We start from the raw sequence: 24,387 nt of genomic DNA, 5'->3' as shown, positions 1-24,387 counted from the left end.
GTTTAAGGCAAGCCCGCCTGGGAGGTCAATGCCCACCAAGCCGCCAGCGCGACTGCTTTCCTGCAGCACACCTGCACCTCCTGCCTTTCCTACTGCCGACACCAGGTCCTCCGTCCATTCCAACGACATCTGCGTAAGCGTCTCGCTGGTCCGTGCTGCAGCAGTTGCGCGCCTCCAGGATGACGTAGAGGCTGCGCAGGCGAGGATTGGCGACGCTGTTTAGGCTCTCACAGTGATTGCATTTCCGGCCCAGGAGATCGGCGAGCCTGGCAAACATCTGCTGCTGGCCCTGGGACTGGACTTGCTCGACCTGTGCTTTCAACTGGGATATCTTTCCATCTACCACCTCGGGACAACCAACTAGCCATAGAGGCCTCCGGAAGAGCGTCTTCGCCGCAGCCGAACTTGCGCCCCCGCTCATTATGCAAAGCTTCGAGCTTGTATATGGCAAGATCGAAAAATGCAAGGAGCAGGATGACGGCAAAAAGGCGAATGCAGTGACGCAGCCGTATGCAGCAGACGTCAACCGGCATGAACAAGACAGCCTGAATGTAGTCACGCAGTCGTTCAATGGAGCAGTGCAGGAAACGGCGCGGGGGGAGACTCCGTGTGAGCTTCCACGCAACCAGAGGAGAGACACCGGCGCCCTCTGCGGGGTCCGAAGTACTTGCCGCCCCGTTCACTCGAGGGCTCCATCGTGTCTTTCGTTGCGTGGACTGCAGGACGCTTGTGTTTCTTTCTGTGAAGGCTGGTGCTACGGCTGCCACCGCCTATGATTGCACGAGGCGACGTTAAAAGGACCTTAAGATTTCGCATGGATTGACGATGCCCGAACGTCTGGAATAGTCTTCGTGATAAACATTTTGTCTGATTGTTAGAAAGAGCCCACAAGGACCACGGGTGTTAGTGTACTGGCCACATATAATTTTTATTATTTTATTGGACATATTCGACGCAATAAAAAACAAGAGAATTTGAAGCGCCGGTCTCTGGGATGTCTTTTTATGCTGAACGCATGACTTCCAGTATCCATGACACCCTAACCCGCTGCGGTGACTAATATTTGGTGTTGCGCTGCTAAGCAAAGGGCGCGAGATCAAATACCGACCACGGCGGCCGCGTGTCGATGGAAGCAAAATTCGAAAAGGTCCCATGCCATAGCGGTACGTTATAGATGCCCTGGTGGTCAAAATTAATGCTGAGTCCCCCCACTACTGCGTGCCTCATCATCAAATCCTGGTTTTCGCAAGTACAACCCCAGAAATCAATCCAGTACCCTAACTCATGGATGAAACCATCATCGTTGTCAGCCATGAGCACCACCTCTCACTCGATCACTTGAAGCCGTTGATGAATATTTCAAAACAAACAATCAATGAAAAACTCGATTATTCCAAGTTTTACTTTCACCACTTCTTCATTCTTTCCTGCAGTTATCTGTGCGTACAGTCACCCGATTTTTGGCACATCATTCACAGTGGGTATTTGCCATATTTTGAAGGCTCATCGTCATCATAACATAATCACCATCATAATGAACGAGATGAATACGTGTATGTTTAACGAACACGCTTTAATAATGTGTACGGTACCAAAAGCAAATCTCCATAATAACAATATATCTAAAATCGTCTGTCTATATAATTATGCGTACAATACTTATCGGCGACACTAAGAAGAAATGCGCCAATTCCGCAGCAAACCTCTTAGTGGTACTAAAAGCGCTTGAAAGCATTATATCGGTATTTTAACCTTGTAATAAAATAACAACAACATCTAGATCATTCAGGCAGCTTATATCTAAGGGAAACGGGGACATATTAGGTGTGGATTGCAGTCACATATTGAAGTGTGTTGGTTAGTTAAAGGCAAAGTGAAAATTGCTAAGCCCTAGTTTTCCACATGCTGAGAGGCGTTATATGAAATGCTTACAAATTTTTCCCAGTGCCTTGCATGAGCCAAAGGGGGATGTAGTGTTTCACCTGGACAAAATCGACGCCAAGCTATGGGTAATACGGAGGGAAAACATGAACTGCGTAGCTTACAAACAGCCTTTGCGACAAATTACTTACTAAAGATTTGCAAAGCTGTACAAGCTTATTATACGACATTCCTTATGGGTTTTCCTAGTCTCTTGAAGTAACTTAAGGTGCCTCAAAGTTGACATCTTTAGGTAAGGGGGAATTCTTATGAAGGATGCGAGGCGGAATTGTAAGAAAATTAGTTAAAGATGGATTTTGCAAAGTACTCCTATAGATCTAGACTTGGGAAAGGTTTTACAGCCGTTATCCGCAATATTGTTGAGTCCTAGGGGAACTGTATGTGACACTGTGTTTGTATGTCTTGCAAATGAGGGTGATGTTGGTGGTGATGAATGGATAAAGTTGAAGATTTTTGGTATCACCAGAGTGTTGCAAATATTTACAGAATACTCAGTTTCTGCCCATTTTCATGCGTTATACGACGTTCACAGCAGGTTTCCCCAGAGTCTTCAGTAAACTAAGAACGCACGTTGTATATGTTTTCTAAAGATAGGAAGGAGGTAATGCATGCGGTGTAGGCGCAGATCAACTCTGTGGAATAAAGGCGGTCTTTGAAGTAAATTTATCTAATCAAGCGCATGGCGGTTGACAGTGTGTTATCATTGTCGTGAAACAGGTAGGAAGGCGCAAGGTAGTCCCTGGTATACTCTCCTATAGAAACGGCAGTGAGAAAGAGAAGCAGAACCGAACACGTAATAATTCTAGGAATTATTTTGCATGGAGATCGGACGTCGGCTCAACTACGTCTGCAGCTAAGGGGCAGAAGTGTATGCGATGGTTACGGAGACTTGAAAAGTTGTTGGTGCATGAGGTCAGGAAACGATGTTTATACGTACACTCATGAACTGCTTCCTAACACACTAAATAAAAATGCTTTTCAAACCCTTGTGTCATTCCACACTATTGAGACATACTAATGTAAATGCCAAATTAATGTAATTGACAACGTATCCCTTTACAAATCCAATAGCACCAGGTTTGCTTTGAACTACAACTATTTGCTAGCAAAAGTGTGCAGTCACTACGTATAACACACAGCCCAATTTGCAATTGTAGCATTTCGGAATAACCTGCTTAACAATATAAAACAACGTGTATCCTTTTATACATTAAAGAAGAAAACTAAGGCCGTTTCTAATAGAACATTGAGTACATGGTCCTTAAGCTACCATTTTATTTTTCTTTGAATATTGTTTATTAGTTGTGATTATGTGTCGTTGCTAATGCATTATCACTGTTGCTTACTAACTTCTCTTCATGCACCTCAAAACAGGAGGTTCTTTGCGGGCCTCTGGGACCTCTTTGTGTATATTCTGCCCAATATGCACTACCTTTGTAAAGAATAGACGTTCTTTGATCGACTGATTAAAACACCGCCCGTTCAACAAAATAAAGGTAGACAATTTTATAGGTTTTAAGCGATCGAATACGCCAAGTTCTCGTTTCAGATGAATATAGAGTAAGTGCGTTTAACTGACGCACTTCAGAGAAGGATAGTACGGTCAGCAGAGCGCGGCAGCTCTCAGTAGTATGAACGTCCTTAACTAGTTTGATGTCGTCACCGCAAAGAAGAAATAAAGGATTGCTGGATTGCTCAGGAAACGTCATTGAGGAAAAATAACAAGAGAACTGGACCTGACGCGGAACCTTGGGGCACACCAGTGAATACTCTATAGACAACGGCGGATTGTTCACTGACCATCGCGCGCAACTGCGTGGTCGAGCTACAATAGTACCTTCTAATAATAATAATAATAATAATAATAATAATAATAATAATAATAATAATAATAATAATAATAATAATAATAATAATAATAATAATAATAATAATAATAATAATAATGGTGATGATGATGATCATGATGATGATGATGATTTTTTAAAAAGCGTTAGCTGCACTTCCCCTGCCATACCAGAGCACCATATAAGATTTGCTCCTTCAGAGAAAAACACTAAAGCAGAAGGAGTACGAAAGCACAATCAAAGTTATCCAAAATAGTCTACTTCACACCATCGTTCACCCATGTGAGTCTCATTGACCAATATAAGTGACAAGTGAAGAGACATTAATAAAACAAACATTCAATCTACGCCGCGCATATAACATAGTTTCCTACCAGACTAAACTGCTGACGCGAGAATAAAAGAACTTGCAGACACCCAAGAATAGCGCAGCAGTAAGAGTGACATCTATCTCATTACTACGCGCTTTATTACCCCCAAATTGGTCGCACACTATGAGTTGCTAAAGGCAGTAAGTGACGCGCCAATCTAATAAAAGAAGCCAATAATTTGTGTACGTCATATTTTTTCTGTTTCTGATTTTTGTCTTGGCTTATGGCTTACGTCTGTCTGACGCAAAGGTTTGACCCCACGGCGTCTCACCAGCACCGTCGATGTTCACGCTGCGCGGACGCATAGGGTCACCTCAGAGATTGCTTATGCTCTTTTTGTTCGTTAGCTTGTGTGCGTGTTTCTTTTCTTCTTTTTATGACGTGGTAATACAAAAATTTTATTACTCTTCAATAAACAAGTATACACTTAACAAATTGTACACGGAACCATGCAAAATACACAGTAAGCAGCTTGCGATGCCTCTTCTTTTTCTTTACTTCTTCACAGCCGAACACGCGGCGTTCCACGATGAGAAAGAAGTGCTTCCTCGTGTCCTCGTGCAGCTTGTGCTCGTACATCGAATCGCCATTTTCGAGCGGCAGCAATCGTTCGAGACGGACAAGAAGTGCTCCCTGTTTCTCTGTGGTCGCATGCCAACGCATCGACGGAAACCAAGATTGCCATCGCCAGAGGAGCCCCAACGCTTGAACATCGCCAAATAGCAGGACGCACCGACGTTGCCGGAGCCTCTGCACAGATGCACCAGGAACGAGAACATCAGACGCGCCTTCATGTGAAGCTTGGAGAACCTGGAGCTTGTACGATTGGTCCTATCCCGCAACTACCTGAGCACAGCCACCAACGGCTACCTCAAGGTTCAGGTCAACGAAAAACGTCCTCGTTAGCGCATCCACATTGCGCTAACGCAGCGCAATTAGCTACCGGAATCCAGTTCACCGCCTTCATCGAGACCGCTGCACGTGCAGGCGACGAGCTACTGAAGCTGCGGATCCCGCTTGTCAGGCTGAAGGTGCGGCGGCTTCCTCGACGGCCAGAACGCTCGCCGCATCACCACAGCACTGAAACACCGAACATCATCCTGGACACGCTGCAGCTTTGGGAAGGTGCCGAGCCATCCGGTGAATTACCGCCCCATTTGGAACAGGCTGTGTGCTCGGCTTGGTTCACTATGACTTGCATCAACCCGCCGCATGTTGTAAGCTTCTCCGCTCCCGGATGCCCAAATGACGTCACTAGCAGCGCGAACGCGCATGGATTCGTGGCGCTGCTGAGCTGCTCACCTCCGTTTAAGCCAACACCGCCAGGAAGGTCAATGCCCACCAAATCGCCAGCGCGACTGCTTTCCTGCCGCGCACCTGCACCTCCTGTCTTTCCTGCTGCCGACACCAGGTCCTCCATCCGTTCCGACAACATCTGCGTGGGCGTCGCGCTGGTCCGTGCTGCAGCAGTTGCGCGCCTCCAGGATGACGTAGAGGCTGCGCAGGCGAGGATTGGCGACGCTGTTGAGGCTTCGTCAGTGGTTGCACTTCTGGCCCAGGAGATCGGCGCTCCGGGAAAACATCTGCTGCTGGCCCTGGGTCTGGACTTGCTCGACCATTGCCTTCTACAGCACCATCTTTGCAGCTACCGCCTCGGCACAACCAACTAGCCATAGAGGCCTCCACAAGAGCGTTCTAGCCGCACGCGAACCTGCGCCGCCGCTCATTATGCTCAGCCTCGAGCTTTTCTTTACGGTATCGCACAATACAGGGAACAGCATGACGGTAAAAAGTTGAATGCATTAAGCGAGCCGTACGGCGCAGACCTCAACCAGCAGAAATTGGACAGCCTGAATGTAGTCACGCACTCATTCAAGGGCAAAGTTGAGGAAGATGACACGGCGGTGCGGGCTCCCATGCAACCAGAAGAGAGACACCAGCGTACTCGGTGGGGTCCTAAGTTGTTGCCTCGCTGTTCACTCGAGGACTCATGACAGTGGACAGCGCGGACAGTGCGTGGACCCCACGAGTGTTGTGCTTTTCTCCGGAGGCTGGTGCGGCGGCTGGGATCGGATGTGATTAGACGAGCTTGCGTTAAGGGGACCTGAACATTTCCCATCACTAGACGATGTCCGAACGTGTAACACAGTCTTCGTGATATGAATTTTGTCTGATTATAAGTAAGAACGCGTGAGGGCCACTGGTGTATTAGTGCAGTGGCCCCATATAATATATAGTATATTATTGGACCTGTTCGACGCAATAAAAAAACTATTGAATTGGACGCGCCGGTCTCTGGGATGTCTCTTTATGCCGAACGCTTAACTCCCAGTAACCATGACGCGCTAACCCGATGCAGTTGCTTACATATGGTGTTGCTAAGCAAGAGGTCGCGAGATCAAATTCCGACCGCGGCGGCCGCATTTCGATGGGGGCGAAATGCAAAAACGCCGGTGTCCCGTGCACGGGGGGCACGTTATAGATCACCTGGTGATCAAAATTAATACGGAATCGCCCACTACCGCGTGCCTCATAACGAAATCGTGGTTTTCGTACGTACAACCACAGAATTCAATTCAACACGCAAACGTACGAATCAAACCATCATCGTTGTCAGCCTTCAGCACCACCCCCGCTCGATCACTTGCGCGCATTGGAGAGCACATTTTCAAGCCATTGAGCAATATGTCAAAACACATAATAAATAAAAAACTCGATTTCTCCAAGTTTCACTTTCACCTCTTCATTATCTTCTGCAATTATCTGCGCGTGTAATCCCCCAATTCTTGACACATCCGTCACGCTGCGTACGTGCCATATTTTGAAGGTTCATCTTTATGATATTATAATCACCATCATCATCAACGGGACGAATGTGTGTGCGCTTAACGAACATGCCTTAATGTTGTGTATTGTACCAATAGCAAACCGCCATACTAACAATATATCTAAGATTGTTGTCTCCTTATATATTTATGCGGACAATGAGTCTTGGCGACACTAAGAAGAAATGCACCAATTTCGCAGAAAAACTCTTAGTGGGATTAAAAGCGCTAGAAAACACTGTATAGTCGTGTTCTCATTTTCTCATGAAACAGATAACATCCAGATCATTCAGCCAGTTTATATCTCATGGAAACGGGGATATATTAGGCATGCATTGCACTCACATGTTTAAGTGTGCTGGTTTGTTAAATGCAAAGTGAAAATCGCTAAACCTTCGTTTCCGGCATGCTGAAAGGCGTTCTATGAAATACAAACTTCTCCCAGTGCCCTGCATGAACCAAAGGCGGATGTAGTGTTATACTTCGAGGAAAAACTTGAACTGCGATGTTATAAACATGGTTGCGACAAATTACTTCCTCGGGCTTTGCAAAGCTCTACAAGCTTATTATACGAAATTCCTTATATGTTTCCCTAATCGGGCTGAAAAGCATTAGGTGCCTCATAGTTGACGTATTAACGTAAGGGGGAGAGCTTATGAAGGATGTGTGGGCGGAATTGCAAAAAAATCAGCTAAAGATGGGTTTTGCAAAATGTTCCTTAATCAGGTCCTCAGAAGTGTCTTGCAGCCGATATCCTCAATTTTCTTAGGCCTAGAAGAACTGTACGTGACACTATGTTTATATCCATTGAAAATAGAGGTGATGTTGGAGCGTATGTGTGGATCAAGTTTAATGTTTTTGGCATCACAACATTGTTGCAGATATTTGCAGAATACCAGTTTTCTGCCAAATTTCATCCGCTCTTCGAGGTTAACAGAAGGTGTACCCGGAGCCTTCGGTGAACTACTAAGACACGTTGTATATGTTTTCTGCAAATAGGAGGCGGGCACTGGGTGATTCAAAAGCGGAGATGATATCCGTGGAATAAAAGCGGTCTTCGCAGTAAATGTATGTAATTAATCACTACGAATCAGCATCAGTGCGTTCTCAATGGCGCAGAATTTCCCCTACATTCCTAGAAGAGCCGCACATAGCAGCCATCAACACAAAAGTTAAGAAAAAGAAAAAAAATTGAGAGAAGGCAGTGATTGAAGTGCATGTGCAGGTAATTTTCTGTGTATAAAATACAGCCTTTGTCCAGAATATTCCTGCGCGAACTGTTCGAAAGCGTTATACGGCCGTTATCCGCTATGCTTCACAGCATCCCTAAAGAACATTACGTCACATTAAATTTACATTTGGGGAAAAAGTGTTCTATGTTAAGTTTAATGCTGGGCGAAACGTTTCTCGTTTGATGGTGAGGATTGCAAGTAACAAAGGAACTCAGCTTATCTACCTATTTTCGTGCATTATATGAGGTTCGTAGCAGGTTGCCGCTTTTCGGACGAGTCACCTTGTTTAGATATTGTGGAAATATGGAGGAGGTTCAATGGGTGATTAGTCAACACTGTTCATGGTGTGTGGGTTAATTATGGCGTTTTAAGTAAATTACGTATGCACTCTTCCTGGTCGTTACAAGTGTGTTTAATGAACAGCATATAATTTACCTTAAGTCTTCTGTAAATACAAAGATAGCCATCGATATAAGGTTTGGTTTAAATGGGGGTAGGAGGGCAATACGGGCTCATTTTAATGAGAAGTTAAAGGTGTGTTGTTTGTGTAGGGCCGTTGGTATACTTTATTTAGTGTTCAAATTCGTTGGAAGCGAGAAACGTTTCATATTGGGGAGTCAGATGCGAGGAACGTTCGAAAGTTCGCGATTTATTTGCTGGCTACTGATATTTGTAATGCAACCACTCGAGACAAACAGCTTCGCCGGAAATTGGGCTGTGCTTCTACAAACTCACAGAAGTGTGCTGTGGTTTCTATTTCTAGAGACAGAGCGATAATTCTACGAAGTATCCATATACGCCCGAATCAAGGTGATGTGACTTCCTGCTGACATGCTCATGTACACATCATTTAGCTTTTCTTGCGCATTTTTTTTTTTCATATGACAAATTCAGTCGTACACGTGCGAGTAAAGGCGTCAATAAATCTCGTATTCTAACCGAAAGGGAGTAAAAGGCATACATTTTGGGGGCTACGTGCATTCTACTGTGATGCACCTAAGATGTCCGGAGGTTTGCACAATACGAAGAAACATCAATAGAACATCGATATCAAAGATTTAAGTGTTAATTTCACTTCACATTGTATGTTGACGTCACATGGATACCTGCAGCGTTCCCTAAGCTACTGCTGCTAAAATTACTTCATGCAAGCCTTGCGTCGTCTGTTGCAGGCGTCATCATCTTGCCTATAACCATCACGAATACTTGTAAAATAGTAAGAAGTAGCCACAAAACGTGGTACTTGACCCCACCGTGGATCGAATTTCAGCTCGGTGAAGTGTAATCCGTGAAGCTGCCGTCGGTGTTATCACTGTCGTGCCTTCATCGACTTCCTTGGTTTTGACGTCGCGCTTATCGTTGTAGAAGTGGCTATGTCGTTGCGATGCCGCCTCTGTTGTACTGACGTCATTGGCCTCCCTTCATAAAATTAATTTTGTTTCAGGTGCCAAATCTACAACTTTACTTTAAGGCACGCCCTAGTGTCGGATTCCGCATTGATTCTGACCACGACGGGAATCTTTAACGTGCCCCAAGGCACAGGACACGGGCGTTTTTGCATTTCGCCTCCACAGAACTGCGGCCGTGGCGGCAGGTATTTGATCCCGCGACCTCGTGCTTAGCAGCTCAACACCATAGCCGCTTAGCAACTGCGGCGGGTGCACTCTTAGGCAAAGTTACACCCTTTGGCTTGCCCCTTCTGCCACAGAACAATAATCGTTATCTGCCTTGATGCGTTTCCTTTCTTTAACGCTGCGAGCCCGGTACTTTCCAGTAACGAACGGCACGCGCGTTATCAGAAGGGGCACTCCAAGGGGTGTAAACTGTTCTATGCTGATAACGCGCGTGCCGTTCGTTACTGGAAAGTACCGGGCTCGCAGCGTTAAAGAAAGGAAACGCATCAAGGCAGATAATGATTATTGTTGTGTGGCAGAAGGGGCAAGCCAAAGGGTGTAACTTTGCCTAAGAGTGTGGCTTCCCTCCATCGTCGCCGTCGGTATTCGTCGTTGTAGCTTTTCTTGTCCTCTCTTTCCTTTACTCGTAGCCAAACAAATTTAGGGTAGCTGCAATTAACCAAAATCCGATAACTCGCGTATTTGGCAGTGTTTGGTTCTGCATCATCGCTACGATGTGAAAATATCTTCCACGCGTAACAGAAGTCTTGGTTATTTACATAGTGCTATTGCAGAGTGCTATACTTTCACTTTTTTTTCTTTTTTTTCTTTTTTTCTTCTCTCTTCCTTCTACTTTTATTCCCTTTACCCCTTTCCCCAGCACAGGGTAGCTAGCCGGTATTTACACTGGCTAACCTCCCTATCTTTCCTTCCCTTTTGTCTCTCTCTCTCTATATATATATATATTTTCACTTTTTACTATCGGAGTACCTGAATTTACACAACACTGTGTTTTGGAAGCGACCTAAATTTGGCTCATTAAAGAGCTTCGGGGCAAGTTGGCTTCGATGTTGAGCCTGGGTTTGGTTTCTTCAAATGTAAGCCCGACCTTCTGTTGTCTTGAACACAAGATATCCTACTACTCTTAAAGGAAGAAGTACTAGCGGACATCTCAAAGGTCGGGGAAGAGTTCATCATGGCGGTTGAGTTGACATAAATGGAGCCTTACATACCAACAGTCAGAAAGGAATATTTGAAGGGCTGGAGGAAACAAACTGTGGACAGAAAATATTTCAATACGTCCAGAGTTTCCCTAATCAGAGAACTACAATAATGAACGAGGGGGATTACGAATCCGAGACCGTTCGACCACCAAAGAAAGGAAAACGACAAGGGGCGGTAATGTCACCCACACGTTTCAACGTTGCCGTGATAGGCCTTGAAAGATCGAAACGCAAAGAAATCGCCGGTCTACAACTTACAGTATATGCTGACGACATAACCGTATGGACAACTACAGGCAGCCTAGCGGAGAAAGAAGATGGACTGGAACAGGCAGCTAGTACCATAGAAGAGTACACGAGACTACGGGGACTCTAATGCTCAGCGGAAAATTCCGAACTTATCCGCTTTACAAAGAGAAAAGCACAAAGGACGGACCCGAGTCTAAAGCTGGAAGTCAAGCTGGAAGTAAAAGTTATTACAGAGAAAGATACCATAAGAACACTATGTATGTGGCTCCAAGCTAATCAGAGGTGCCTACGCAACTAAATGCATTCAAAACAGCTGTATAACGGAATTCACGCATGATCATCGCTATAACAAACAACCGCATACGGGAATGAGAGAACAAGATACCCTCCTATAGGTAAAAAATCTCACCACCAGTAGCATCACATACTCACTCCCCTATCATATTATGAACAAGGAAGAGAAAGAAAAAGCAAACTAAATAAGAAGAATGACATCTCAGACGACCATAAGATTACCTCGGAATACTTCAAACAACAAGCTACTGGCGCTTGGTTTGCACAACAGGATTGAAGAAGTAACCGAAGCACAGCTACGGACACGAAAAAATCGCCTGCTCCAGACTCCAACAGGCAAAGAAGTCTTAAGCAAGTTAGGGCCCGATGCACGGAATTCCACTCTGATAGGGAGAGCGTCCGTACTGGAAAAGAATACTATAGAGAAAATAGAAAAATCTATCCACCCCCGCACGCCAAACTCAATGCGGCGCAGGCAACCGTGTTGCGAAGATTACAGACGAAAACCTGCATAAATCCGCGCAATCTACGCCTGATCTAGCCAACGGCATGTAGAGACATGTTCCCGTAGTGTGAAGCAACACTAACACCCTTGCACACCACGTGGGAGTGCGCAGAACACGGAGAAGAACGTGAAACAAACGGCACATGGGAATAATGGGAGGCTCTGCTGTCTAACCCGGCACTGGAACATCAGCTACGTCTGATCCAACAAGCTGAGCGGATTTCGCGTGCCAGTGGGGCCTTGGAATGGGGGCATCGGCCTGCCGGACAAACTCCGTTTTTCACCCCCCCTACCGCCTCTACCCCCCCCCCCTACCGCATCTGGGGGACTGGGGCAAGGGCCCTTCTGGTTTCTTTCTGTAATAAAGTGTATGTACTACTACTACTACTACTACTACTACTACTACTACTACTACTACTACTACTACTACTACTACTACTACTACTACTACTACTACTACTACTACTACTACTACCTACTACTACTGTTGCTGCTGCTGCTGCTGCTGCTAGTACTACTACTTCGTAAACTTGAATATTGAACCAAGTAGCCAAGCTACACGTAGTAATGAGTTCTATTTATTCAGTAGTAGGCCCTTTTATGTGTTCAGTGTCCAGAGACTAGAGCAGCTGTCATGTCATTCACCCTCCCCCCCTTCGTCCATGTTTTACTTCCCCTATTTTTTAAGCTAGAATCATCTACAAACTATCCCAGCAGGAAAAGTAGTATTGCCAGTAAAGGTACAAAAAAATCGGGTACTCTAATAAAGATAAAGTAAAGGACTCACTTATCGGACACAAAGTGCATTCCACTATGAGGTAAACAATTCGTCCGAAGGTTTCCGCAGTACGAAGCGACATCAATAGAACATCGGCATCAAAGTTTCAGGTACTAATTTCACTTCACATTGTATAGTGGGTGGCGTAACAAGTATCCGGGCAGATTTCTTTACTGTAAAAAAATGTAAGTAGAAATAAAACCCTGTATTTGTCTTCAGCGTGGATCGGATCTTGGGACAGTGACGTGTTGTCCGTCAAGCTGCCTTTGCTGTTATCGCTGTTGTGCCGTCGTGGTCGTCCGTGTCGTTGTTGACGCGGCATTGTAGTGGTGCTGCTGCCGTCGTTGTGCTGGCGTCATTGGCATCCCTTCGCCGTTGCAGTGTTGTCCGTGCTTGTCTTTTTTTTTTGCTTTTTTTTAATAAAAAGCACCTACAACTTTCGTTTTATTGGCCCTACAAAATTACTTTGTGACACTGGTCGACCCCCCCCCCCCCCTGCGTGCATGCCTGGAAGCACCGAGGAGGAGGGGAACGGACCAAGTTGGAGACAGACAGAGACAACGCATAACAATGGCTTTGCTTTTACGAGATTGCCTCACACCCAAGCTCGATAACTGTAAAAAAAATATAACAAGAGCGCGAACGATAGGAACAGTCCCTACTACACTAAAGTGTTCGGTCGTCAGACCTCTGATGACCAAACACATCAGGTCTTATGATTGTGTCTTAAGCCATGCTGCCACAGTGAAGCTGTATATGGCAAGCTATTCGTCCGCCCTTCCGTCCGTTCGTCTGTCGGTCACCTGTACGCCTAAAACCCCTCTGGTGTAACTCCATGCGCATGCGCGAAAAAAGAAAGAGAGAAACAGAGGCGCACGATTAGCCAACACCACCTGGATAGCACAAGGCCTGTTTATTGCGATCCATGACGTCACGCTACCTGGCCCGAAATTTCCATTGACAAGACTGGCGTGATGAAAGTGGTGACGTCAGAATCACTGTTGCCTCCTTGGGAGCATCCCTATAAGAATCTATGGCAGTCGGGCCAGGTAACATGACATGATAATTCGGAGTGAAATGGCCTTGTGCTCTCTAGGTGGTGTGGCATTAGCTGCGCCACTAGTGACGTCATTGCTCTCCGTCGCAGGAGAGCGCCGCAGCAGATTCTCTCCGGCTCCGAAGTGGGCAGGCCACGCGTCATACGTACTCTTAAGGAGAAGGCAGCTTTCGATAAGCAACGCCGAGAGCAGAACCGGGAGCGAGCTCGTCTACGCCGTGCGGACAGTGCAGCCCAGGCAGAAGAACAGCTTCGTGAAGCCGAGCACAAGCAGCAACTGCGTACTGAGGATCCAGCAACCTACCAAGCCGTCGTTTAATGAACCGTCTGGATAACCCAGTGATAAACACCGGGGTCGCAAGTTTAAGCTTCGCTGGTTAACCTTCGGTACGGAGTGCTTGTGCGGTGATTTTTCAAATATATTTTTTCTCGTTGAACAGCTTCGCTGACGTTACCTGGCACGCATGGTTTAAACATATATGACCTTAAAGAATATTCTGCGGTATCTGTTGTGTACTTGGTGATCATACCTAGACTGCACCGAAGGACGGCTTGCAGAAGGAGACGGAAGCGCTCCCGTTGTAAGGCTGGACAAATCCATAATAAAAAAATGGGGAGAACGCAATAGCTAAATTCCATGTGCTTTTAGTTATCTCCGCACAAAACACAGACTTTGGCCACAATATTCCTTCGCGAACTGTTTGAAAGCGTCACACCGCCCTTATCCGTTGCGCATCACAGCATCCCTAAAGAACACTAAGTCACATTAAATTTACATTTGGTGAATTTGGGCTTCATGTTAAGTTTAATGCTGGGCGAAACGTTTCTTGTTCAATTGTGAATTTCGCAAGTAATGACTGAACAATCTCATCTCCCTATTTTAACGCATCATAAGAGGTTCGTAGCAGGTTTCCGCTTGTCGGACGCGTCACCTTGTTTAAATTTCGTGGCAATAGGGAGCAGATTTAATGGTTCATGAGTAAACACTGTTCATGTTGTGTGGGTAATTTAGTTACGGCGTTTCCGGTAAATTGTATATGCAGCGTTTCTGTGCGTTGCAAGAGTGTTTAAAGAACGCCGTATAGTTACACCAAACGGAGATAAGGTTTGATGTGAAAGAGTGGGGGGGGGGGGGGCAGTACGACTCACTTTTTTGAGATGTTAAAGGTGTGTTGGTGATGTAGGGCCGTTCATCATCATTTGTTATTTCAGTGTTCGAATGCGTTGTTAGCGCGAAACTTTTCATACGGGTGAACCAGATGTGAGTAACGTTTCAAAATGTGTTGTTTAATTTGTTTAATTACATGCTGCTAGCATTAGTAATGTAAACGCTCGAAAGAAACAGCTTCGCTGGTAGTTAGTCTGTGCTTCTAACAGGGCATACAAGTGTGCTGTCGATTTGCTTCTTTTTTTCTAGAGGCACAGCAAGTTTTTTTTACGAAATATCCATATAAGCCTGAAGAAAGCTGATGTGACCTTCGGTGGATAGGCTCATGTACCTCGTTCAGCCTTTCTAGCGCACTCTTTTTTTCACATGAGACATCAAATCGTACAACTGTGAGTAAAGCCGTAAATAAGTCGTGGATCGTCACGAAAATCGAGTAAAAGACATACATATTGGGGACTAAGTACAATCTACTGGTACGTAAAGGAGACGTTCGCAGGTTTAACAGTATACGAAGCACCATCATTGTAACATTGGCATCAAAGTTTTAAGTGCCTATTTGACGTCAGATTGTATAAGTGTATGCGTCACAAGGATACCTGCAGCTTTCTCCAAACGACATATGTTAAGACCACTCCATGCCATATTTGCGTCGTCTGTTGCTGGCGTCATCATCTTGTTTAAAGGTAAGAAGTAGCCAAAAACCTCCGTACTTCTCCTCACCGTGGATCGGATCTCGGTCGGTGACTTGTAATCCGTCAAGCTGCCGTCGTGTTACCATTGTCGTGCCTTAGAATACTTTATTCACTTCCCGATATCTATCTATCTATCTATCTATCTATCTATCTATCTATCTATCTATCTATCTATCTATCTATCTATCTATCTATCTATCTATCTATCTATCTATCTATCTATCTATCTATCTATCTATCTATCTATCTATCTATCTATCTATCTATCTATCTATCTATCTATCTATCTATCTATCTATCTATCTATCTATCTATTTATCTATCTATCTATCTATCTATCTATCTATCTATCTATCTATCTATCTATCTATCTATCTATCTATCTATCTATCTATCTATCTATCTATCTGTCTGTCTGTCTGTCTGTCTGTCTGTCTGTCTGTCTGTCTGTCTGTCTGTCTGTCTATCTATCTATCTATCTATCTATCTATCTATCTATCTATCTATCTATCTATCTATCTATCTATCTATCTATCTATCTATCTATCTATCTATCTATCTATCTATCTAATCTACTATCTACGTCCGTGCTTGTATCTAACCGTTTTTCGTCTTCTCGATTTTCGTGGATCCGTGGCCAAGATACCGCCTTCATCGTTCCCTCAACATCTTTCCTGCTTCGTCATTACGTCTTCATCATATTCTGGCTATTCAAAGGTAATTATGCGCCTTTGTCATGTCATCGTCGTGATTGCATAGTCATCTACAATCGTCATCACGCATTCGTTGTCACACTGTCGCCGTGATACCATCGCAATTTGAGCTTAGTCATCCGATTCTCTTCATATCATCGTCCTCACGCCTTCGTCGTCATGCATTGGTCATACAGTCGTCGACATGCCCTTGTCCCCATGCCATGCTCGTTCCGCTGTCGTCATTATAACCATAGTCATAATTTCTGAATCGTCATCCCATTGTCTTCATATCGTCATCGTCTACTATCTTCGTCTTTCCATAGACGTGATTACATCATCGTCATGGCGTCGTCGTCATACAGCCGTCGTAATGTCGTCGTGGTCATGGCTGACACTTTGTCATGGCCAACTTTGAGCGAGTGTTATTGCAAAGTGGGCCGACAGCTGATATAGTGTATGTCCCATACAGCGAAAAGAATGCAACCGCCAGAATGACAAACCGCTACTGATTCTGACAAGATTCCAGCAGATCCCATCTCTCGGTGCCTGTCGACGACTCTTTTTATTAACATTCAAGCAATGTAGCTAACCACCGCATTGCTGAAGACACCTTTACTTACGATCCGTACTCGTTGGTCATTCAGAGACTTCCATTCCTTAGGCTATGACCAATTTGCTTTAGGCGGCCAATAAGGCGGCCTTAGGCGGCCAATTTGCTATGCCGCTTCTCAACGTCTAGCATTGACATGATGCCTTGACGATGACTGCATGACGACGACGCAATGATGACGATTGAGTACCGAGGATGCTATGAAGATAACCGGACGACGAAGCTGTAAAGGGGACGATATGAACTGAATGAACTGAACATACGAGCAGAAAGAGGAAGATGTGGATCGACTACGATGGCATCCAGACCATGGTACAATAATTAATGCATGAGGACAGTGTGACGTTGACGGCGTGAGGTCTAAGACACGACCAGAGTCGGATGACGAATATACAATAACGGCCATGCAACGATCACGATGGCATCACGACCACGAGGCAATACCAAGTTGTCCAAGCTAGCAGAAAACTTGGGTCACGGGGTCGGCATAAAAGGCAAGGCAGCTAGATAGATACGCTGAACGTGCCTAAAGTAGCCGTCTGTAGCTACATAGCTACAAAGCTTAGTAATATCTGTTGTCCTTTTAGTTTGTACATGACCAGAAACAGTTTAAGGCGCAAAATAGCAATTACAAAAAAAGTAGATATGGATATGTCTGTGTTAATCCTTATCCGTTTCTAGATCAAAATCAAATGGCTTTAACACCCACAGCCATTGTGAGTTGGGTTCTGCCAAAATATTTTATCGTGTGGAGAACAAAAGAAATATTTTATTAGTCAGGAAGAAACAGGTGCACCCTTGTGAAATTCCCATAGTTATCAATACACTATAGAACTTCGTAAACTAACAGCACGAAACGGACAACGGAAAAAGAATTTACTCAACTCAAGCGCTGAATCGCCACTTAATGTTTTATTACACTGACCAGGTTATATACATATGCAAAGTCACGTAGTAAGTGCTAGCTGCATGCCATAAAAGTAACAGAGAAAGCATTTTACGAAAATTTGTCGTTGTCTTTATTTCTTCAGAGCTGATAACGCTGTGTTCCTGGATGAGAAAGAAGTGCTCCTGCGTGTCCTCGTGCAGGTGATGCACGTTCATTGAATCACCATTTTCAAGCAGCAGCAACCGTTCCAGTCCGACGTGAAAGTCTTTCTGATTTCCTTGGATCGCACGCGGTCAAGTAGAAACCAACACCGCGACGGCCAGAGGATCCACAGCGCCTGAACATCGACCACTGGGAAGACGGGTGCGTGTCTGTGAAACAATTGCACAGATGCACGAGGAACGAGAACATTCGACGCATCTTCGAGACAATCCCAAATAAGCTGGAACTTCTGCGCAAGGATCTACAGTGCAACTACCTTTGCAGAGCGACTGTGGACGACCTTGGCGTTTATGGCAGCGTAGGCACTCCCCGCCAGCGTATCGCCGACGAGCGGAGACAGTGCAACAAGCTACAGTAACACAATTGGTCGCATTCGTCGATGCCATTGCCAGTGACGGCGAGCAGCAGCTTCACCTGTGCACGCTTCTTCTCAAGTCGGCTCAGCAGCACCTCCCGCAGCAACAAGCACGGCGACCAGCGTCAGCGTATCGCCGGCGTACTCGAGGACGCACTATCATGCTTCAGACTACGGAGTTTTCGACCCATCGAGTCCAGGGCCCAAGCGCTGGAGCCCTTACAAAACACTGTCTGCAAGGCTTCGCCCGCAGTGACTTCCACCAACCAGCAGCTTGTGGTGAGCTCCACTGCGCCCGCATGCGGAAAAGGCATCAGTGGTTGTCGTTCCCTTCCCTTCACGCACGGTCGCATCTCGATGGGCGAAAACCCCACAGGATTCGTGGCTTAGAGGCTGGACAAGTGAGCAATGGCGGCGTTGTTGCAGCCCTTTCAACCGTTGCTGTTCCGGATCAGGAGATTCGCCATCTGGGTGCACGTATGCTGCAGAGTCTAGACCTCATGCTCCTTTACCAGCGGTTCCAACGAAGCTACTTTTGCCTTCACAGCTTCCACGCAACCAGCCACGGAAGCTCGTGCAAGTTCCTGGCCGCACTCGTAGTTGTGCTGCCGCTCATTCTGCAAAGCATCGAGCTTTTTCTTCGCAGGATGGCAGGATACAGGGTGCAGGATGAAAGCTTGAATGTAGTAACACATCCGTATGCAGCAGACGTCATCCTGGATCAACGAGAAATATTTAACGCAGCAATACAGCCATATGAAGCAGACGTCAGCCAGGATGAACACGACAGGTTCAATGCAGTGACGCAACCCTTCAACGACGAAGCGGTGCAGCATGCGGAAGAAAACTGCGTGTATGCTCCCACGCGACCGGAGCAAAGACACCGGTACCTCCTGTCGGGTGCGTCCGACCTCAGCTTAGTCCTATGGGAGGAGTCCCAGCAGTGTTACGACAACGATAGCGGTGACGGTGACGACGACTTCTGCGCGCCGACAGAGGGATTTCCCTCCCCAGAAAGTTCACGCCTTGTTGAAGCACTGTAGAGAGAAGCGATCAGTGGCGGAAGAGAACAAAAAAAGCCACAAAACACCACCACTATCGCCAAAAAATTCAATAGACGAGATTCCACCGCGGGGATATCTTGGAAACAAGCTTGGAGCCGCAAGGCAGGCAATTCAGAAAAACACGGGCCTGCAGGCATCCTATCGTCGTCTCCAAATGTAGTAGGGCCAAATCTGGCTGATGATCTTTGCACGCACTCTGCACGTGTATATGCTGTGCTTCGTTGACATCATAGTCGGTCCTGCCGTCGTGATCTGCCAACTAGGCTTACGAACAGGAACTGAATACTCTGCATCCAACAGCAGCGGGTGGATCCTGCTTCTCAAGCCGACGGTGTCGGAGCGCAACTGGTAGCCACTGCATTCTTGCATGGCACATGGATAACTACTGCGGAGGAAGGTGGGGCTACCGCGACGACCGACGACGAAGGTGGACGAGACGACGCAAAATGAGCTTGGAACGCTGCGCGTGCCTTGATGACACCGTGAGATGTGCGAGCGATCGGATAGATCGTAGACATTTTATTGATTAAATAGCATCAGCGCACAGGGACTATTGATACGTTTGTGAACTCGCCGCATTCAATATTCGCTTTTGTTTTGTATTGCCCTTATTCGATGCTATAAAACAACTTTGAATTGACGCGCAGGTCTCGGGAATATCTTTTTACGCTGCCTGCGTAAATCGCAAATAGCATGACACTATAACCTGTCGTTGTTATCATCGTCGTCCGCCATAGAATCCACTGCAGCTATATAACTTCCGCGCACTGAGGAACATGTTTTCATCCCGTCTAAGAGTATCTGTCATGCCAACTACTACTATTATGCAGTGCAGACCGACTTTTTAATATATCTCATGGGGTTTTACATTTCAAAACTGCGATCTCATTATGAGGCACGCCGTACCGGGGAACTCCGGATTAATTTCGCCCTCCTGGCAATCTTTAATGTGCGACTAAATCTAAGTACACGGGTGTTTTTGCATTTTTCCCCCATAGAAACGCGTGTTCTCGCGGATAAGTCGGAATTTTAGCTAGGCGAAGGGTTCTTGTAGCGGTTAGATGAATGCTGTATATTATTATTTTAGAGAAGAGGTTAGGCCCTATACGTACCATGTACTTTAAGTCACATTGCTGACCCTTTTCCTCAATAGATGTAGACAGAAAAAGGAGGAAGAAATTTAGTTACAGAAAGGCAGATAGGTCGCTCAGTAGATGCAGCTATTAAAATAAATATATTGTATCAATATTTTCAGCATTTGTTCTTCTTTTTGTTGAAGTATATAGCTAACGTTATATCTTTATGCTCGCTTTTTTCAATTTTTTTTACTGTTTCTTTGCTCAGTTTTATGCATTGTTAAATAGTAAATGTTTCGTGAAAAAATAATGATTCAATAAACTACAATAATTATACTGCAGCAGATTTCCTAGTTTGCGCACCAAATACTGAAAAAATAATTTTTGCATTTTCGCTTGCTTAGACGATGGGAAAATGTTGAACAAACTTTATGTTCCGAGACAATTGTTTTTAAAATGAAAACGTGTCTATTACACAACAAATATGGAAGAAATACGAATTTATGGACTCATTCAATAATCATCAGCAGGGCACTCGTCGAGATAAACACTTTTTTTCTTTTTCTGGTTTGTTTCCTTGCCTTTGGGGTCTCCTTTGTGTACTGCTGTGCAGCCCTTTCAATGGGATAAAGTCAGTGCTGGTCAATGCTATGTAACCCATCCACTGACTAGCGTCCTGGTGCAATTCTGAATGACTTCAGGACATTGCATCGGACAATGCTGTCACCATTAAATGTGACAGCGACAACCAGTGTAGCTGCATTCAATATCTCAAGTGCAGGCGACACCTGAGCGCATTCTGATCTTTCCTAACAGCTGAACGTTCCCACCGCACTTTTCGCACATAGTGCATAAAAGTTCGATGTCAAGCAATGCGTACCCATGGTCACTGGGTACCAAGCTGGGTACCAAGCTTGGTACCCAGTCACTGGGTACCAAGCGGTCACTGGGTACCAATGGTCACTGGGTACCTGGGTACTGGGTACCAAGGTCACTGGGTACCAAGCGCGAGTTTTGAAAACGATGTGCGCCTTGCGTTGGGCCCCACTGCCCGGCGTTTTGAGGCAAGAACAACGTTTCTTACCATGACGGGCCAAGTATACCGATTTTCGCAGAGGCAGACGCTCCTACAAAACTCACTTTTGTTTGGTCACCTCTTGAGGTTTCAAAATGTAGGCGCCGAAGAAGAAACAAATCACTGTGTGCAAAGATATGACGCCGAACTAATCCACAAGTAAACAATGTGCTCCAGACATAATACTATAGCCAAAGTTTGGGACGCAACCTGGCTCTTGGAAAAGCTACTTCTTGTTGTTGTAGATTTTGCAAAACTAAATCTACAAAAACAGCATTACTCCAGTAAAAAGAATACATTATAACACTGTTTGAAAATAAACCTATAACGGTTCGACTGTTTGTTCTTTATACAAATGTATTTCTTTTAGTTAACCAAAAGCTTTGAACAAAAAAGCTTAATTATTATGGCACAAGGGGTCTCAACCAGGAACTAACAAAATCTTGCCTATGCTATCGGCAACAAATCGTCGAAATAAATAAACCAAGCTGTTAAGTTATGAAGGCAGATTCCGGAATTCGGCACAGGAGTATATTAGGTCATGTATTGTTTATTTTACATATATATGATTTGGTATACGTAATAATTGCAGTGCAAACCTTATTATACATGCCCATGACACCAGCATATTTTATTTCTGGTAATAACCTACATAACATATAATACATATATAATCGCAATTGTAAAGTAAAAAAATTAGGAGCATGATCGTTACTTAATGTCATAAAAATTCATTACACCATAACAAATGCAATTATTTTTAGTCCAAAGAACAAAGAAATCCTTTCACATGTAGATATTGTTTTAAACGGTCGTAGCATTCAACTTGTTTATCATTTTAAGTACCTAAGATTGACCTTTTCTGCAAATATGTCGTAGGATAGTCATATAAGTCTGATCCAAAACATTGTTCGCAAAACAGGAATAGTTGGTTGCATCAAATATCTTCTCTCGGCGCAGGTGAAATTATTTATTTACAATTCCTTATGTTACTCTCACTTGCTGTGTACTGGCCTGGGGCCTCAGGACGTTTTCTAAGCTACAAAAAATAAGTGCAATGTAAGAACAGTTCATTCTGTATGCTTATAATACCCCTTTTATCACACCAACTGCTGATCTATATATAAGGGCTTCGTGTCATTAGAATTCACCAGTGATAGCATCATATGTTAAGTATGCGACTGTCCAGTTTCTCGGTGTTCTTTGGGGTGTCCTCGCTGCAGCCCTGCAGCACCTCAGCAGCGTTGGCAACTTGCTGCCTTGAGTTCTTCTTGATCAGGTTGGAGCGTACGACGGGTTCTCCGTCCCAAATCTGGTTGTGTTTTGGTTGTAAACTCTGTATCTTTTCTGTTCTGCTTCGACGTAGTGCTCCCTCCTACCGTTGTTGTTGGGTGCGACCATATCTACACACGCTGCCCTACCGGGAGCTGAGTATACTCTGCATCCAACAGTGACCAGCATCTCGGAAGTGTGGATTCTGCTTCTCGAGACAGTGGGGTTGGAGTGCAAGGCGTAGTCTCGGTATTTTTTTTTTTTGTCTGTCGCGTTATGTTCTGCTGCGAAGACTCGTGGAGCGTCCGAGACAGCCTGCGGTTAGACCATTGACACGTTGCGCATTCCTTCATGACGCCGTCTTATGCGCTAGCAATGATGTTGATCGTAAAGTTTTTGTCTGTTTAATACAACTGGCCCACACCTACCATTCATACGTAAGTGTAGTCGTCGCATAGTAGCTTCACAATAGTCATTCATTGCGCTTATTTGAGACAATAAAAGAAACGGGATTGGACGCGCGAATCTCAGAGATACCTTTTCGGGCTTTCCGCGTAACTCTCAGAAACCACGAGTATATCAACTTATCGCTACGTCATCGTTGTTGTCAGCTATGATAGCCATCGCCACTCGATCACTTGCGTGCCATAATGTATAGAGAATAACAAAATCTCAATAAAAAAGCGACGCACGTGGAATAGGTATACGGTTAGAAAACATTGGAGGAGCGCCTATGGTAGCAATAGAAAATTGCCTTCGTTAATAATGATGTTTATTTGCCATCGTACATGTTAGATGGGAGGGCGGAAAGAAGAAAGCTGTTCGCAGGCAGCTTGACGAGCCCGCAACTCCTGGTCTCATTTTATTTTGGCAAGCACACCAACACATCAAAATTACGCAAACGAAACAAAGCAGCAGCCACTGCTGCTGCTGCTACTGAGTTAAATATAAATACAGGGTAATGATCGCACAGAAAAAGATTCTAATGACAATACAAACAATGGAATAACATGAATTCACTGCGAGAGGAAGTATCCAGAATCAAGCATTATACATAAGGCGAAGATTCTGGTAAGAACAAGAAATAAATCAAAGCCATCGAATTTGTAGGCGTTCAAAAGACAGGGTAACGTGTAGGATAAACGCTGTTGTCCGGTAGTAAGACGAGGAGTATTTACTAACCAACTTTCTGCATATCTAGTTGGGTAGTATGGTAATTTGTTTTGCAAATTAGCAAGAAGTTGTAAACTATTGAGGTTATGCCTTATTTCTGTTTTGAACTTCACGCTCAGTCGGTACTTATATAAGTTGTGTATACTAATTCTTCTGGAATTGTGAGAAAGTTGAGCTGTGGGGGATGGGTACGGTGCATTATAAACATGACGAATGTATTTCTTCGGCAAAAAATGAATGCGTTACAGGCTAGAGGGCGCTGAGGTTCCCCATATGAGTTGACAGTAGTTGAGGTGAGAAAGTGGCACAGTATCTGGAAGAGTCGTCTGATTAAGTGACGAGAAAAAAAGATCAGTTAAATTCTGTGGCCTTACGCGCCA

The 24,387-nt window shown here is 44.9% G+C and overlaps 2 protein-coding genes across 3 annotated transcripts in view; one reads left to right on the top strand and one right to left on the bottom strand.

The window, feature by feature from the left end:
- Positions 1-6,414, top strand: part of LOC139054316 (uncharacterized) — a 123,052-nt gene extending 116,638 nt beyond the window's left edge. Inside the window, exon 2 of the mRNA XM_070531140.1 lies at positions 4,668-6,414. Coding sequence (XP_070387241.1) covers positions 4,918-5,829 — 912 coding nt within the window. The 5' untranslated portion in view covers positions 4,668-4,917 and the 3' untranslated portion in view covers positions 5,830-6,414. The remainder of the gene's footprint in view (positions 1-4,667) is intronic.
- Idua (alpha-L-iduronidase) overlaps positions 1-24,387 on the bottom strand; it is a 368,620-nt gene that overhangs the window by 49,250 nt on the left and 294,983 nt on the right. The window lies entirely within an intron of this gene.

The sequence above is a fragment of the Dermacentor albipictus genome, chromosome 1 (assembly GCF_038994185.2).
Source record: "Dermacentor albipictus isolate Rhodes 1998 colony chromosome 1, USDA_Dalb.pri_finalv2, whole genome shotgun sequence".
NCBI classification, from domain to species: Eukaryota; Metazoa; Arthropoda; class Arachnida; order Ixodida; family Ixodidae; genus Dermacentor; species Dermacentor albipictus.
Note: the sequence above shows the minus strand (reverse complement) of the source record. Positions and strands in the feature narration are given on the sequence as shown.